The sequence below is a fragment of the Schistocerca piceifrons genome, chromosome 4, assembly GCF_021461385.2.
Source record: "Schistocerca piceifrons isolate TAMUIC-IGC-003096 chromosome 4, iqSchPice1.1, whole genome shotgun sequence".
Classification (NCBI taxonomy): domain Eukaryota; kingdom Metazoa; phylum Arthropoda; class Insecta; order Orthoptera; family Acrididae; genus Schistocerca; species Schistocerca piceifrons.
This window is the reverse complement of record NC_060141.1, coordinates 616,571,120-616,589,367: the sequence shown is the minus strand read 5'-3', so window position 1 is coordinate 616,589,367 and position 18,248 is coordinate 616,571,120. Positions and strand designations below refer to the sequence as shown.

At 39.4% G+C, this 18,248-nt stretch overlaps 1 protein-coding gene across 2 annotated transcripts in view; it reads left to right on the top strand.

Moving 5' to 3' along the window:
* Positions 1 to 18,248, top strand: part of LOC124795253 (transforming acidic coiled-coil-containing protein 1) — a 214,961-nt gene that overhangs the window by 68,560 nt on the left and 128,153 nt on the right. The window contains exon 1 of one of the 2 annotated variants that reach the window (XM_047259197.1): positions 6,277 to 6,366. The exons of the other annotated variant lie outside the window; for it this stretch is intronic. Coding sequence (XP_047115153.1) covers positions 6,346 to 6,366 — 21 coding nt within the window. The 5' untranslated portion in view covers positions 6,277 to 6,345. Of the gene's footprint in view, positions 1 to 6,276; positions 6,367 to 18,248 lie in introns of those variants that run through there. 2 annotated transcript variants of the gene reach the window in all.

Genomic DNA, 18,248 nt, shown 5'->3' with positions numbered 1-18,248 from the left:
AGTAGTAGTTGAGTGAGGTAGTATGAAGTGCTTGTGTCAGGTGGAAACCATTTGGAAGATTCAGACGGCTTTCGGGGATTATGCTGTGGGCATCATGCAAATTAAGGAGTGATACGTCTGGTTTAAAGATGGCGGCACATTGGTGGAGAGCGAGTCACGCTTCAGTCATGCTGAAATGACCAGGTCATTGCCAAAGTAACTGCTGTGGTGGCGCAGAACTGCTGTGTGACTGTCAGAAAAATTGTGGAACAGGTGGTACTTTTTTGGCAAATTCCCTTGTGACAAAAAATTTGGCCACAAAGAGAGTGTTGCGAAATTTGTGCTGAGCTGCTGACTGTGGAGCAAAAGCAACCTCATGTTGAAGTTTCACAGGACATGTTGGACTCCCCAAGCAGTGACTCCAGGTTCATGAACACAATAATCACTGGTGACATGTCGTGGCTGTATGGATATGACCTGGAAAACAAATCTCAGACATCACAGTGGACGCGTTCCTTGTGAAGACCAGAGAAGGCCTGTCAAGTGTGCAATAATACCAAAGTGATGCTGACTGCTTTTTTGGCTACCTCATTGTGGTACACCATGAGTACGCACCAAATTGTCAATCACCAACAAATACTACAGGGATGTCCTCCATCGCCTACGTGATGTTGTATGGTGCAAGAGAACAGACTTGCTGTCCGCAGGAAGTTGGCGCCTCCATCATGACAGTGCTCCAGCACATTCCTTGCACTTGATTCAGACATATTTGGTGAAAAGCCAGAGTCTTGTGCTTCAATGGGCTCCTTACTCTCCTGATATGACTCCCTGTGACTTCTTGCTGTTCCCCAAACTTAGGAAGCCATTGAAATGAATCCAATTTCAGACGAGTGGACATTATAGCAGCAACGACAGCTGAGCTAAACACCACTATCAAAGAGCCTTTCTGGGCATGCTTCCAACAATGGTGGCACTGCTGGGAGTAGTGTGTGAAGTCCCAGGGGAACTACATTGGGGTGGTTAGGTGTCCAATGGTCCAGGTAAGCCACTGTTTTCTTCCCCCAGTCAAAGGTTGGATATTTTTCGAACAGAACTAATATGTTTACTGTCAGCAGATAATACCTAACATTAGCTTAGTGCTCAAAAGTGGCTGGTCGTTTTATCGTATTTCCAGTATAAATATGCATTGACATCTTCAATTTAATACATTAAGAGATTCATATTAGAAGTTGTGAAAAATTCCTTGTTCCTATATCCAAAACCCGAAGTGGTTTGTTGTTAGTCATGAAGGCAAGTCAGCAAATTTTGCTGCAAGTATTTTTAACATTTTAATTGTCTTGTGGAATGAAACAATGCCTTGAGTTATTGCATTAGGGAATCATCCTCACACCATCGAAACAGTGTTTTTCTAGTCCTAAGAATCTTAAGACATTCATTTGTGGGTGGATTTCATCTGAGTAACCAGCACCAGTTACTTTTGAAGAAAATCCTTTTTGTGTATGGAGAAGCCAGTTTTCAAAGTATGTGCTGTCATTGTCTACACTAGGGATTGGATCAGCAGCAGACTCTTGAGAATTGTTAGAAGGTCTTCATATCGGTGGGATTTGCTATCACTGAATAGAACACTTTGTAATCCATCACAGGAGGGTCAACATAGTTCCATCAATATTTTCATTGTACAATAGTAGGTATAGCTCATTCAGTATCCTACAAAGCAGGTGATAGTTAAATGTGTCTTTGTCAATTTTACAGAGAATCAACACAATGTTTGTGCATCAGGATGGTTCGAAAAATACCTGCCCACTAAAAATAAAGATAATAAGTATAAAAAAAGTGTGATGTGCACTTTTCTTAGTTTAGCTGGACCCATCACCAAGATAATCCTCCCCAAAGGCTTGACAATATCTACGGTAAGGTGGTGGCCTCTTCAAAATTTTAGGAAAAATCAGCGAGAATCATTCTATTCCGGGTAGGACCTAATTTCTACATGACTCCGCCATCAGCAACAGCAGCACCCTTTTGGAATCCACTAGACTTTCTCATTCTTTAAAGCCTAAAACTCCATATATCCAAGATGCCCATGTATGTTTTCTAATGCCTTCCACTCACCATCTGTTAGACCAGCGTAGTCAGCATTTATCTCTCGAAATCCAGCAAATTGCTTTCTCTCTTATCACTATTTCATGTACTGCATATCCAGCTCAACTCCATATGCTTTTCATTACAGTGTTATTTAGTCTTTCACTCCAGTCTCTTTCCTTTTGAACTTGTTAGTTTTTCTGTCTTCTGTATTAACTCTTTAATATGCAGCTGTGGTTTGTTTGCTGGGAAACCTTCAGTTTTTGAATGGCTCTGGCTTAATGGCCGTGTTTTATCGCCAACTGAAAAGTGCTAATACTAGAGTCAACAAATGGGAACAAAGTTGAATCTTATCAAGCTGTTTGCAAAGTGGAGCTGACTTCTTTTCTGAATTTGACCCTTTTCTAGATATATATCAGCGATCAGCCACAAAATAATAATTCAAAAAAGTTCCATTTTCAAATGACACTAGTATCATTGTGGAAGACGTGCAGTGAAATGTAAATTATTTAACAAAAGAGGTCGTGGGTCATATCTGATCGTGACTTAGTGAAAACAGTTTGACACGTAACTGCAAAAAACGCAGTGCATTTAGTTTCTAGGAAGGAACTTAATTTTGTCGCAAGACCATCAGGTAATCAGTGAAGTTGTTTATTTTCGTTCTTGGGACTGAAGTTAGATTAAAAGCTATTTTGGAAGCACCGCAGTTAGGATCTTGCACGGAAACTGAATTCTACTCTCTCTTATCATTAGAAAAATCTCCAGTGTCTCAGAAAACGTAATTTAGTTTACTAAAAGCGCTCGAGGCCATTTTTTACTTTTCTATTTATTGCCTTGCTGTCCGTCCAGTCGTTTTTAGCTGTTTTAAGTACTAGAACTCGTTAGTTGGTTTTGTGGCTTCATAGTTTGCTATTATTATGGCGCAATAATCACAGACATTTGTCGACGTTAGGATTATTCACTGACTGGTTTGGGAAAATATATGGGTGCATTTAACTTGGAGGGTGCTTACGTAAGACATGGTTAGTTTTCGGGGAAACAGGCAAGTTAGACTATGTTTAAGAAGTGTCTTAGTCGTATCGGCGTGCACGATTAATATGGCCCTTCAGCCGACGCACGCGTAACGCAATGTGATTTCATTAGTTTCCGTACCATACTCTGTTTTGAATGTCTCTTAAGTTACCTTTCATTGCAGTTTCTTTCGTGTAGTTAGGATTTTAATGAAATGTAGTAGAGGTTTGATTTCTCCTCAAATGCTAGGAGATGTAAAAAGGCCTTGCTTTCTAGGCTTAGTTCATTCATTTGTCTTCTGCAAAATAATTATTTATTTTTGTACGTTAGTGCTTGGACTGCAGCATAAATAGGTGTAACGTGCTGCATGAGCGTATCATATCTTGGTTTTAGTGACGTTGAAGGAATGTTATCTTGGTAATCTTTGGTGTTTAGGGTTTCAGAAGTAATCCCAGCTTCACATCCAGTGTAGTAACGAGTGTTTGAAAATAAAGTAGCACCATGACACACTTACAGTGACGAAAATTGTTATTGGACTTAAAGAGATAAGTTAGGCTGGAACAATCAATGATATTGGCATGTATGTGTGCAGTAATATTGGCCCTTCTTTTAACCATCATACACAACGAAATGTTTTTTGTGTTCATATTAGTTTTCTGGAAAATATTTTCTGAAATGTGTTTTAAAGTTAATCATGTAAGTATTACTACGGACCTTGATTTATTTGGTGTTTTATAAGGCCTTTTTTGAGCATTTTGGCGATATTATTGCGTTTCTGGGTGCGTATTTACGGTAAGTATTCTCTTTGGAAATAACTAGATATAGCACATGTTATCAACAACGTTAGTAATTTCATTTATCGAAATATTCAAATTCTTTGTGAAGAGGCATTTCTCAGTATTGACGTTCTTTGAGCAACAGACATTACCGTACAATTAAAATATTTCGCTGACTGGGAAACACGCATTGGTCCAATAAAAACTGTCTGATCACGTTGGTAGTACTGGAGCGCTGTTTCTCGTTACCTGTGTTACGGAAACAGATCGAAACACTCAGATTCCAATTCGTGTTTAATGATGCAGCAAATTGAATATAGCAGCTTGTGTTTGGTTGCTTACCGTCAGAAGCATGCCTCGTTCCCATTGTTTTATCTGATTTTGGCGTAGTTCCACTAGCTTGTAAGTCGAAGCAGAAGACTGTTCAAATTCCAGTGTTAAGATTTTATTTATCTCAGTGAGAGAGCATTTTTTTCATTTCAAGTGTGTCGTTCGATCAATTGTTGGCGCTGTATCCCTTCCCGATACTAGACTGTAAGCATAACGTTTACCATTCATACCCCAGGTTGCTAAGAAATGATCATATACTTGCAACAGGTTTCAATACAAATTGCTCATTTTTTACTCACTGCATCGAAAAAACAGTGTGGATTTTGTTGCGTCTGACAATCTGCCTGTTTTTCCCTTGAAGTGTTATTGCGATCTCCCCACCTTCCTCCCCCCCCCCCCCCCCCATTTTTCATGTTATTTTTTTGGGGATTACCGCAATTATTCCTCCCATGATTACTTAAGAGTGTTACTTAATTTATTAGTATCTGGTTACCGTGCAAGCTAGGGAGGTAATGGGGGCCAACCTACGAGACTCGTATTCAGAATGAGCTGGGTAATTCTCCACTGTCCTTCACATTTAGTTCTGTCGTCCTCTCCTTAAATGCGAATGTGACTAGAGCAATTACATCACTTTTCTCGTCCAACGGAGATGGTGCACCGTGTCTTACACTATGATGAGCTTACGGCCCTGTAGGCCGGTCAGTGAACGACCTTATTGGATTACCGAGGCAGGCGAGTTAGCCTGGTTCCCTGCGAAAGCACAAGAAACCACATTAAGCCTGCCGGGTTCGCATTTTGTGTGGTGTTTCCTAAATGGTTTCGATTGGTTACATATGTTGGCTATATTTTATTCCTATCTTGTATAGTACATATATAATATTATAAGCAGTCATTGAGAAGAATTTTTTCACTGTGATGGTTAACCTCTTAAGAGAGTCAAAATTTAATTTCCTAACTCCGGCTTCATCAAAACACAACACAGACGAAAACAGTTATTTTTATGTTAATCGTTCAACACGGACAACATACTGTAGCCAAAATCAAAATGTAACGAAAAGTGTTTTCTGCATTTTGGAGCAATATTATGAAACAGCAAAGATATCTTTTGCAGCGAGGCTGGTCCCGGCAGAGGTTCGAGTCCTCCCTCGGGCATGGGTGTGTGTGTTTGTCCTTAGGATAATTTAGATTAAGTAGTGCGTAAGCTTAGGGACTGTTGATCTTAGCAGTTAAGTCCCATAAGTTTTCATACACATTTGAAATTTTTTTTAGCTGCGAAATTGTGTAAAGCATCGGAAATGGCCTGCATGTTAATCCTTACAAATTTCCTGTTGTGCGAAAGATAGTTACCATACCAGCATACATATGCTCGATTCTCCCGTGCCGATGGTTCCTGAACAGAGTAGTATCTTATTATTTGGATCTTCTGTTTCTCATTTCTTCTTATGAGACCTTACTCATTCTGTCACAGTAAACTCGCACCATACGCTTCAGAAAGGCCACATTACTTTGAACTACCATTTTGTTATAAATGGGTTTTGGTGCGCATTTACAGATCAGTATTATTTTTTTCACCTGGTAACGAAAACGTTTGAATGTATGTTCGTGTCACTGCCTGATAGACTTTTTTTTAAATTTAGACAGTATGTTACAATTGAAAAGTAGTTTCTTATATTATGATTTCGGTATCTAGTTGTTTTGCTCTAAATGATTCACGCCGTAATTTTTGTTATTAATCGGTAGCATAGTTGTCTCATGATCTGTTCCACTAAGGATTTCTTAACATGTCATTCGACGCTGCTTTTACATCTTAATAACTTCAACGAAGAGGTGTAATTTGACGCCGCGCATAATTACGTAGTGTAGTTATGTCACATATTATCTATATAGATGTTAGTTACGGCCAGTTATTGGTCGAAATGTTCTGTTTGTCCTTTCAATATGTGCGTAAACCAGAAAGAAATGTAGATTCCACTGCCCCCGAAGCCACCGCGTCGCAGCTACACGAATTAAGCAATGTTTTCGTAACTGTTAGTAGCGTGCTTTATCGACACACTTGCAATGCGCAAGCGCCGCGCCGGTCACTCTTCAAGCCTGAACTCTTTGGACTAGTTCAGTTGACAGCTAGCTTGCTGAGTGACGGCTGCAGTAAATGGAGTGGGAATGAAGAACCATGGGGAATGTTTTCCACAAGGTAAGTCGCGCATGCAGATGTTACGGAGGATCAGGAGATTGCGCGCTGAACTGCAGCTGTCGGTGCGGATGTGACTGCACTGCATTGCGTTTCGCTGCAGTGTGTTGCATTACGGGTGGTTTTTTTGTTTTGTTTCGGATTTGTATTTTCATCCCATTAAATGAGAAGGTAATGCGTTGCCTGCAGGTGGTGGCGCACAGAAAACACCAGTTATTAACACCTTCATTTTGATTGTTATTTTATGCTGTTGAGTTTCTTAGATGAGCCTTACAGCCTACACAATCCGTTCTGACCGAAGAAAAGCGCTAATATCCATCGTGATTCTGCTAATTGATTCTTACTTTCTTCTCTGACAACAGTGGATCTGTGTGACTTCGTGCTATAGAGTATAGCAGTAAGGGTGCTCCCTGTTTCCTCGTAACGTTGATGACATCCTGTGACGCATTGTTTCCGTAACAGGCCAGCGTTCATATAAGTCCAACTTCCTTCCGTTCAAAGTATCGTTACACTCTTTTTATGGCAGGTAGACCACAAGGCATGAGGACACGTTCTGCTAGAGACAGGAATTCCTCGCCCTGTTCTTGCTTGCTTCACATGACTGATCATAGCGGACGAAAAAGTGCACCTCCAGCCGATTTCTCCGTCGCTACTATTCCAGAAACAGCAGGTGTATGACTTGACACTACAGTGTCTTTCACAGGGCAAGACAATGTTTTGTTTAGAATTTTTATAGTACTGCGAACTTTTTACATTCTGCTAGCTAAGGAATCTGACACAATGTGTTAGGTGTGGGCAAAAGTCGTTTTGACAAAATGTTTGTTTAGGGAAACAGTTGTTTACAGAAAACTTTTTTCTTAAAGTCAGAAATGACGCCTCGAGGATATTAACACATTGTAGTAGTGTGAACTACGACAATTATTCTCTCTCTCTCTCTCTGTTAAATAAGCCCAATCTCTCGTAGGTACTCGGCCGACAAGTATAGATATCCGACACTATGACGTGAAAAGTAATTTCAGCTCTGAATTTTATGTACGGAAATTTGCTTGCTGGTTACCTCTGTGTACTTGCATGCCAAGAAATGTGGCAACTCAACACAATCGTGCCCCAAAGCTCATTAAAAATGAGGGAGAGAACATAAATATTGCCTGTTCTCTTTCAGCTATGTTGCGAACCGTCGTGTTTATAATTTAATTACTAGCACCTGCTGTTAAACTTTGCCTGTAATGTCTGAATTCATTTGAGAATAGACGTAGAATTTAAGGCTTGCCTGCTCAGCAGGCAATGAAACGTATTAATCATTTAATTCGTCGTATGATTCTAGTCAGCAGAGAATAAACTGTTCTCTCTTGCTGGACTGAAACGAGTTTTAACAGCTGTTGTAGCAGAGAGAGAGAGAGAGAGAGAGAGAGAGAGAGAGAGAGAGAGTATAAATATTGCCGTGTTTGTAAATAGTAGTCTCCAACATGGAGGAGGAGGAGGACCATTGTTGTGGGACAGACGGAAGAAGTAGCATATTTTGCAAAGGAAAAATGAAACACGATCATATTGTGGCGAAAGCATTTGAAACTACGCTTTTAGATGATTTCAATAGAACTATGGCTCGCAGTTAATTTTTGCATACACAAAATATTTTGAAAATGTCGATTCCGAAGATATTTGCAAGCGTTACCAACAATAGATGCGTCGAAGAATAACATTAACGAACGTTGCCTTCTACAGCAACTTTCGGAAGGACATTTTTGAATGTTTACTGATTTGTCATTTGTATTATTTGCTAAATTTTAGATTTGTTGAATTATGAGAAGATTTTTGTCTGTGTAGCCAGTGACAATTTTTTGTTTGTAGGATATGGATTTCTTGTAGGATATGGATTTCAAGTGGGCAGATTCTGATAAGAACGTATTTTCAAGAGATATGGGGTTAAGACTCTTTTGGTTTGAATTTAAATGAATGATGTTTTTTGGACATCGTGTAACTTAACCGTTGGAAGATATGTTAATTTCGTTCCAGTCGACTCCGCCCACGAGAGTTCATAAATATTAACTTCTAGTAAGAGACCAAATGAATTAATTCAGTAGTTAACACGGAAGATGCATGGCTTCAATTAAATGTACAAGATTCTTAAAGTCAGTCAGAGTTTGTTTCTATGAGAGATGTTCTAGAGCTGGGGACTACATACCGTTGAACGCAGAATCGGAAAGAAGGTGCCTAGGTCTTTCTCTCCTGCACATTCTTTGCCCACAAACGAATTAGTACAAATAGAGCTTAGGATTAGTGGAAATGGAAGCCTAAATAGGTATTATGAGCGTGCAACTGAAGACTGTCACACTTTTTACAACCACCACCCTACCCAGTCCTCTGTAATATGTTCAATATATTATGTCTTTTTTATACACTATTTCCCCTCGATCGCTGCTTCCAGTGTCAAACCAAATACACTGAATACCAACCTTTCCGTAAAGTTAGCCTGTGGCCATCCTTTGACTTGTGCTTCCTCGTTTGAGTTTTATCTGCATTTGATGATCAACATTTTACTGTGAAAGCACATAAGAAGTCTTTCACACTTTTTGCTCCAGGATATAACATTTAGTTTTGAAACGGAAGTTTTTATTTAGACACGTTCCAGGAATTTCTGCCTGAAGTAGTGTATTTATACTCCTCAGCACCGAAGTTTCATTTGCGGAATTTTTTTTTAAACTCCTTTCTTACTCGTTTGGTACTTAATTAACGGCGGCAGGCTGTTTTAAATGAATTTTTTTACTTCCGTTCTTACCCCTTCTATATAAATTACTCGTATTGGCTCTATAACGTCTCATTTCATGATCAGAGGATTTACCTATGTTCACAAATTCAGGTAATATGTACAGTCTGCTTTCTTTAATCTCCTTTCCACAAGTACAGTATCAGAAAATGTACTCGGGCACTTATATCTATTCTGCATCGGAACTTTTCTTTCAGTATATCATATCGTAATTTTTAATACATAATTATAGTTTTCATATAACAAAGTAAAATCAGACTGACTGACTGACTTTACTGATTCTGCAAGATAGTTTACTACACTCGTTCTGCAAGGTAGTGTTGATCGTAATACATCTGTTTACATAAAAGTCAATATCTTTACTTATTTCAGAATATCTGAAGATATCTTATCGCTTCCTTGCTGGCTCCCTTTTTTTAGGCCGAAAGTAATTCAGTACGATCACAGTACCAACACGACTGATCACAGGGTTCTTAATCGAAATTCATCATTTTTCACCCTCGAGGACAGTCGTTCTCCGTCGCAAGACTTTCGATCTGTTCCTTCATCTTATTTTAGCCTAGTGCAGTCCGGAACCTTATTTCAACACGTTTACTTCCCATCTTCCCTTGCATAACATCAGTTTTTATTAGAAGTAGTTGGTTTTCAATTTTCCTACAGATTTCTTTCATCCATCTTGGTTTTACTTTCTTGCGCCTGTTGTTGTTGTTTTGATTTGTCGCTGTCTTTCATTCGCATCCATTTAATGTTTATGCCCAGCTTTCATTGATAGCATGCGTTGTTTTGCCATTTTACTGTGTGTGTATGGGCCTCTGTGACTTTAAATGCTTCCAGCTTCACTGCTTCTTAAATGTCCCAACATTTTTTTCATCGATCACTAACCTCTAGATTTGTAGAATTTCCACTTTGCATAATTCATTTTTATTCATTAACTAATACAGTTTCTCTCAGACTCTGTTTGTTTATAATTTCATCATGCTGTTCTCAGCTGTTACGTATTCATTCGCACTCTATCCGAGTTCGGTAGTCATGTTGGAAACACATTTCACGTCCTGTTTCTACTATTGTATTTTAAATAAGAAGCCACTAACTATACTAGTTAGATCAGCTAGTTAACACAAGGAGGATATGAGCTGAATCCGTACCTGTACCTCTGTGTACCTTTCAGTTCAGTGTTTCGGTCAAATAATTTATGTTCCTTAAGAGCTTTTGCGATGTTTACCTCGTGCTATCCATGAAGACCCCTCGCAGCGTCCTTATTGTGCGAGTTCCCTTCTTTGTGCTGAGTGCTACTTCGATATCAGAGGAAAGAGGGGAAAATCCAAATCATTCTATGCAACATCAGTTAATGGGCGATACCTGGTCTCCCACAATTTGATTGTGATAATGAGAACTCGAAGGGCGTTCATTGTGCAGCGGAGTGCGCTAAGTGATGCCGTTTAGCCCAGTCAGCGAAGACCAAATAATGCCAAATAGGGGAAAAGTTTTTGTAGTCGCAAATTTTTGTGCAGTGGTATGGGGAAGGCCGTGAATTATACTAAAAGTCCCAACTGGTGGAGTGTGGGCGAGTTGGTTAGGTTGCATTTAAAGGTAATTTTTTAGGTTTTTCTTGAATAACACGAAAACTGAGAATTCTAGGGAACATAATTCTCAATACAAAATTAAACTACATAGAAAGGTCTTATTATTTTCTCTCTAAGACTAGTAGTTTCCACGTTGCAGGGAATGGAAAAATCGCAGATTATTGAAAATAGTGTTTAATGGTATAAAATTTGTGTTTGTCAAATGAAGTTGGTTGAAAATAAATATTGTTTGGAGCAGTAGAGTCATATCAACAGTAGCACAGCACCTACGCATTTTTCGTAACGCGCATCTCATTATAGGGGAGCGGGAGGCACTTTATGCCTGCCCTACAATAAATTGAAAAAAAATTCCTTAATGGTTGTTGACTTTTACCCTCAACATGCGTTTTAGATGCATATTTATGTGTAACAAAGATCCTGAACCTGAAAATATTGGATATGATTTTCGTTAGGGAAAGTGGCATCTACTGCTTAGACTTAAATTTTTGTGCTAACGTTAAATGAAAAATTACAGCATTTATGAAATCTGGTGTACTAATTCATTAAAATAATAAATATTATTTTCAAAATAACTGACTAGATTACAATATTTTCGAAAGGTGGGCATATAATACCCCCGCCCTTGGTATTGCAAGGGTTAAATGATAGATTGTATTTTGGATCTGTAACGGGGAGAGGGGCGGGGAGACAGAAATGCGAGATAAGATACGTCACTGGATTGCGGTCAGCACTTCCTTCTTCATAGGACTGCAAATTGAAGAGAGTGAAGGTGATTGCTCACTCGGCCCCATGACAAGCAACTACAGGGTGTTAGGCAAAAATACCAATCGCTCGCGCCATGTGAAAGGGAGGCGTCGCAGTGCGCAAAAGTGCCCCGGGGACTGGAGTGGGTAGGGGTGTGTTTATTTTCCACAGAGTGGATTAACACTGCATTGAATGCGGATTTGAGTTAGTAACACTAATGCAAGAAACTCGGAACCTACGTAAATCTCTGCACACTGCTACAGAAGAAATTCATTTCTAGTCGTCCTGGAAGGATGCTGTAACGCTCCTCCGTCAAAGGCAGTTTCCCCCACCACAACCACTACTTGGGTTTTAGTTTATAGACAAACTAAAACTTCCTAGCATTTCCTATCCAGTTTCCATAGGTGAGTACACAAAATAACTTGGCTGAATTCGTGTTTATGTAGTGTAGTTATTTTCAATTCAGTACACATCTGCAGTTGTTAACGGAGCTTTTGCATAGCATACATTCTTATAAGTACTATGTTTCAGCAATATGTGTGATGTTGACAGTGGCGTAAAATTGCACGGCTTTACAATAAGATGTAAGGCCTTGCAATTGCATTGCAGTTATTTGGTGGTGAATAATTAATGAATGATTGGAGAGTTAATTCACTTCACTCACCGTTAAATGTGGCATGCATCTCATCCATTTTGGAATTGCTTGCACATGTAAAGTGGGTTGCACTAAGTGGAGTTACTTATACATCCACAGTATATCTTCCAAAGATGTGTGTGTTTGTCTGATGGAATGGGACTGATCATTATCAAGTGCAGAACAGTAATCTGCTGTAACCCATTTCCTGACTTATGTTGAAATATCTGAATTTCTATGTTGAAATATCTGATTTTCTATAACACCTAGGTGTCCTAATTCTGTTCCAGAGGGAGACAGTTTAAGCCTCCGGGTCTCTTCAGGTCTTGGAAAGGCTGAGGCTGTGGTTATGCATTTGATACCCCTCATGCTGTGAAAAGTATTCCAGCTAGTGGCCTGGAGACAAAGAAATTGCTGTTGTCGAATTCATTGACAGCATTACCCTTGTGACAGTGCAGTAAAATGTTGACAGATCCAGGTGTTGAGCTATTATGTAAAAACTCCTAGACCTGTCAACATCGCCAATAGCGATTTCATTGTGTACACTACCACTAGCTGGAATGCTTTTCACAGCATGGGTGTATCAAATCCATTATCCCAACCTCAGCTCTCCTAACGTCTGAAGAGGCCCAAAGGGTAAATTGTCTCCCTCTGCAACAGAAGTAGATTATCTAGGTGTTATGGAACTTCAGACAACTCAACATCAAGCAATGCATTACAGCAGATCACTGTTTTATACTTCAACAAAATCAGTCCCATTCCATCAGACATACTCACACCACCTTTCGAGATATACTGTGGATGTGTGATGACTGGATCCACTCAGTGCAGCCCACTTTACAAGTGGTGAAATGGATGAGATGTATTAACATTGAGACAAAGCAACTTTCTGGTCATTCCTTATTATTCACCACCAAGTGACTACAGTACAATCACAGAGCTTTATAATACGTTGCCAATGATAGACTACATCAAGGTGCCACATTTAAAAATCGTACCTCTTTCCCGCCAACACTACAGACGTCACTGACGTCATCGCACTTATTGGTAGTATCTCATTTACTCACATAAGAGGAGTTGGAGAGATAGAAAATTTAAACTAAAAATTGAGCAGCAGCACTTTTTTTATAAGAAAATTTTCTTTATATGCTTATGCACCAAGTGCAAAACACAAACAGTTTATAAGAATTAAGTACCTTCACCAAAATTATTTTTGCACTTTATCCAATAGTTTTATGTTAAACAGTACTTTAAGTAAAGAATTCCTTTTCTCGTAATAATCTGTTCCACTTCCTTCATTGTACCACAGGATAATTAATCACTTGTATACAGATGGCAACACATGGGTCTTACAAAATAGCCTTTTTGATATCTATATATTCCTTGTACCAGTGCCACTAAACCACAGTGGTATTTGTAATGGCGGAGACAGGAGCTATTAAATTTCAAGCAGTACCCGGTGGGAGAAGTTGCCTCTTTGGGAGAAAGCTACAGTTGCCATACAGATTGACTAATAAAGAATTTCCCCTCTAACAGTGTAGAGCTGAGTGCAGAGTTTACATGGTGTGTTCATATGCATTCCTTGTGTTAGTGTCATTGGTTACTATAGTATTCCATGTAGTGCATACACACTTTGTGGAAAATTGACACCTACCGACATGTCTGCACACTTCATCGCCAATGATTCAAAAGGCACTCTTTATTTGCTTCTTGTCACATAATGGGGTAGTTATAATGGAGAATCTCTTCAGTGCATGCAACAATCTGTTGACCTGCCTTCTGCCATGCTTCTATTACTCACCCCTCCATCTTGTTACACTCCTAAAACACAATTTATCCCTAAATAGAGCTGTATTGCTTGGACGTAATACAAATATTTAACATTTGTTCTTAACCCACACCATTTAACAGTAACATAAATTTTATACTGTAAAACACTATTTTTAATAATTTGCCATTGACCATCCACCGCAGTATGGAAACTATTTGTCTTAGAGCAAAATTGAAGAGGACCTTTTCTGTAGGAAATCTGAGGCAGTTTGATTACATCCAGGGAAAAAAATTCACCAAAATTTGCAGTTAATTAAAGAAACAGCTAAAAAAGTGACCTTACCCACTTCCGTTCACACCCCACTGATGGGGATTTTTAGTATGTTGTTCATAGAACTTCTTACTGCGTTATACAAACATTTATGACTACTTGAATTTTGCCCCCAATTTTCCTTCGGTGATGGTTATTGAAGGCAGGTAGTGAGTTATGCTTGGATAGCCTAGACGATAGAGCACTAGCCTGCCAGGAAGTTTCAGTGTTGGGGTCGTGTTTCGTACTCCACGTTTGACTGTAGTAAGTGCCACTATAACTAGCTGAGAAAGTAATTTCGCAGGACGAAGGAAAGAATGGTCATACCAACCCCAATCTACATCCATACTCTGCAGATCACTGTGAATTGCATAGCAAGAATATTTTCGCAGTCTCATGTGAGGGTTACTTACCATGCAGTTTGCGTATGGGACGCAAGGAGAATGGTCTAATCTTATTGCGCGCTTCCTACGGGAATCAAATGTAGAGGGTGGTAATATGTAGAAATATTTTATTGAAAAATTTACTGTAATTGTAAAACTGGCTAATTCCAGATCATAACGAGTAGTCTGTTACGATCCATGATACATGCACATCTACATTACTAGACAGTTAACCCGGGACCGGTCCCAATTGCAGGTCTAGCTGTTGGCTTCCAAGGGCACCAAAAATTTGATTTTCAGTAATTCACAAGGTTATTGATAGAACTTCCGAGGCACCAAAAATGTGATTTTCAGCATTTCACATGGTTATTGATAAAAGTTTTAAATTCTGTTCTAATCTAGTCGTTAAGAGCTATAATGTGTTAAAGATTTAACGCAATACATCTAGTATTACCGTTAAAAACTGCATATAAGTCTTGAAGTAATGTAAACTCATGGCGTGCAAATTTCCCCGATCATATTCATTGATAATTAGAGCACTTCATGCCTCCCAAAAATCTTTGCACCATATACCAAGCCTTCACGGAATTTTTTCTCGTTGACACTCTCCATAAGTCGATGTTTTTCGCTGTTCATACAGTAAAACTTCTGCATGAGGCACGACGTATTAATTTATTACTTTTTTACTACGAACTCTGTTCGCAAGACATTTTGCAGACAGTGTCCACATATACGACTGAACGAATCTGGAAAATTACGTTATTGTACGACACGTAATTCTTGAGATATTACGGTTTTAACATGGGAATTCGAATCTTTAACGAATCGGAAGCGAGGATTTACTGGTAACGAGACAAAAACCAAGATATCCTCAGAGGTTTGCCACTTAATGTTTTTTAGCATTTCCTTGAGCCTCCCCCACTTTTCAGACAAACTCGTCACTACACGTGCTGCCCTTCTTTGTATGCATTGATATCCGGCTGGATCACCTTTGATAATGCACTATCATGTGTATAACAATTTGAAGGTTTGAGGATAGATTTAAAACTTCAGATGCTCCAACTTGGCGCCTTAAATTGCTTTTCTGAATGTCGATAATTGTTTAGGAAGTTATCAGTCCACGTGTTCTACAGTTGTCACTCAAAAGATCGTTTACATGTACAGATTTAACTGTTTTTAATGTCATGCGATCAGGGGTCACCAATACACAGGGGCTAGAGGGCGCCGCCCCTACACTCGCCTCTCCGCCCGTAGCTCTTAAGGAAAGGAAAAAAATACAGTATAGTCAAGTTTTTTGTTTAAAGAAAATGAGTTAAGTCACACACACACACACACACACACACACACACACACACACACACACACACATACATACATACATAAAAAGAGCTATGCGCGCTTTTTCGTATGATAGATATTCTGACAGTCAAACGTTTCATTCTTGTAGTAATGGTTGCATAGGTTGAAACAGTGTTAGGTGGCACAATTAAAGAGTTTCAAGAAAAGGATGCGTTAAGATTTTTGTAGCTGCAGATACAATGTATTTTTTGTAAGATTTGCAGATAGTGTTGAAGTTCGGGGAAAATGCTTTCCAGTGATCACCTTCTCTCTTACCAACAAAGGTAATTGGTGTTTGGGAAAGACAATCGTCAACCTTCAACAGTGCGTTCAAAGAAAGCTTACGTAACGGAACGTCAAACAAATTCCTCTTCTAGGAAGCAACACAATTTTATGTTGGAAAGATTTGACGTGAAATTCTCGTCTAAGAATGTCTTTACGCAGAACTGACAACAACGCCGCGTATAGTAGCTTGTCTGCTGTCCGTAGTGTTTAACACAGCTGTTTCTGTGATGTCTGTTAGTGTCTATTAATAACGCGGCGCGAAAATGAAACGGCCGGCGCTTTACACGCGGTTTCCGGTCAATTTTCATGACGTGAACATGTTTAAGACACGGCAACGAACTTAGGAGATGGTTGGAAGAAACCTAGGTGGCTTTTGAAATTGAAAGTAAGGCCACAAACAGACTAATTTAAAGATCATCACACGAGTGTGGATTTTAAGTTTCCGAATCGCGTCGTGTGAAATACAAGAGTGCCAGGATAGAGGCTATTTGTGTTGACATTTTTTTAAGTATAGCCACGGATATAGCTTTCGCAGTTTCTGTTACGTGTGATTTTAGAGTGTCTACTGCGGTGAAAGTAGCACATTGTCTAATATGATTAAAGTTCATCGATGTGTGTGTTTATATGGTTCCCGCACAAAGCCACGTCGCCGCAGTTAGATATCGACTGTGTGACTCAATTAATGTCATTTGGAAGGCGGAAGGAAACGGCTAGAACTAACTCCGTAGGAGACAATTCTTACCATCAGTTCAATGAAAAATCATATGAGGGTGACCAAACTAAGATACAGATGTTCTCACAAAAGTCACTTAATACAAAGCCAAGTAGAAAATATATGAATTCAATTTTAAGAAATATATTACAACTTTCTTACAATTTCAGACTATGTTCAGATGTTAATCTTCTTCAGTTGTATATTTTGGGAGCCTCCATTCACATCGTTATTTGTGCCTGAAGTATTCGACAACTGGTTCATATAATTTAGTAACTCATCTTTTTCATAATTTTGTTTCAAATATATCAATATGATTATGTGCTCAATCGTGATTCGCCATTGATACGTAAGGTGTACCGGATTTTTCCCATTGGTTACACATCGTTTAATAACGTGACACTGGACATTAAAATAGTTTCGTAACGTGTGTACCAGAAAATCCTTTTTTGCCATTTACCCGAACTTAATTCAACAAAATGCATAGGCAGAAATAGATGGCCATGCACTGTGGCCAGAAGCCAGTGTCGGATTTCCCCGAGTTCACTATGCCAATGTTCGTCTTTCACCTGGGCTGAAGTACCAATGTCAAGGCAATTTGCCCGTGGTAGTGGATTCTCTGACATCACCTAACTTACACTTGCCAGCCAGGTCGCGAAATGTTCGTCGATTGTCACGAATAGTGCTAAACCTCTCAGTATAGCTCTGCTCACAGCTATCAACCAAGAGTTGGCTCCTTTTGAATCTCAGGAGTGTAGGTTCAACATCAGTTTGCCTGCTGATTACTAGCCAATAATTAATCTCATGTGGCAGTCAGTCTTTTTATACTCCACAATCCGCTACCGGAAAAGAAATTAGTACACCCCTTTAGAGGTTTCCAATTCACTAAAGATTTGTTGTTGCAACAGTGCATATGTACATGAAAAGATTACATTTCAAGAGCAATAGCACAAGTAGTTCTGAGGTAGCAGGTATCTACTCACGTGAAACACCCGTATTAGTATGTGGTGTAGCCTCCACAGGCGGCAATGCAGGGTCTGACTCTGTCATCCAGTCGATCGTACAGATAGAAAATAAGGTCCAGGGATGTGTAATGCCACGCCTGCTTCACCTGGTCACGTAGATATGTAAAAGATGTTGACGGGTCACTTCTTGTCCCGTACGTTCTCAGTTTGGAGACAAGTCCGGAGATCGAACTGGTCAAGGAAGTTGCTGCACGTCTCGCAGAGGATGTTGAGTTGGGCGAGCATTATCCTGTTGAAACAACACATCACTTTCCTGGTGCAAGAAGGCAAAAGAACGAGTCTAACAACATTTTGCACGTACCAAACGCCGGTTGGCGTCCCCTCCAGAATCACCAAA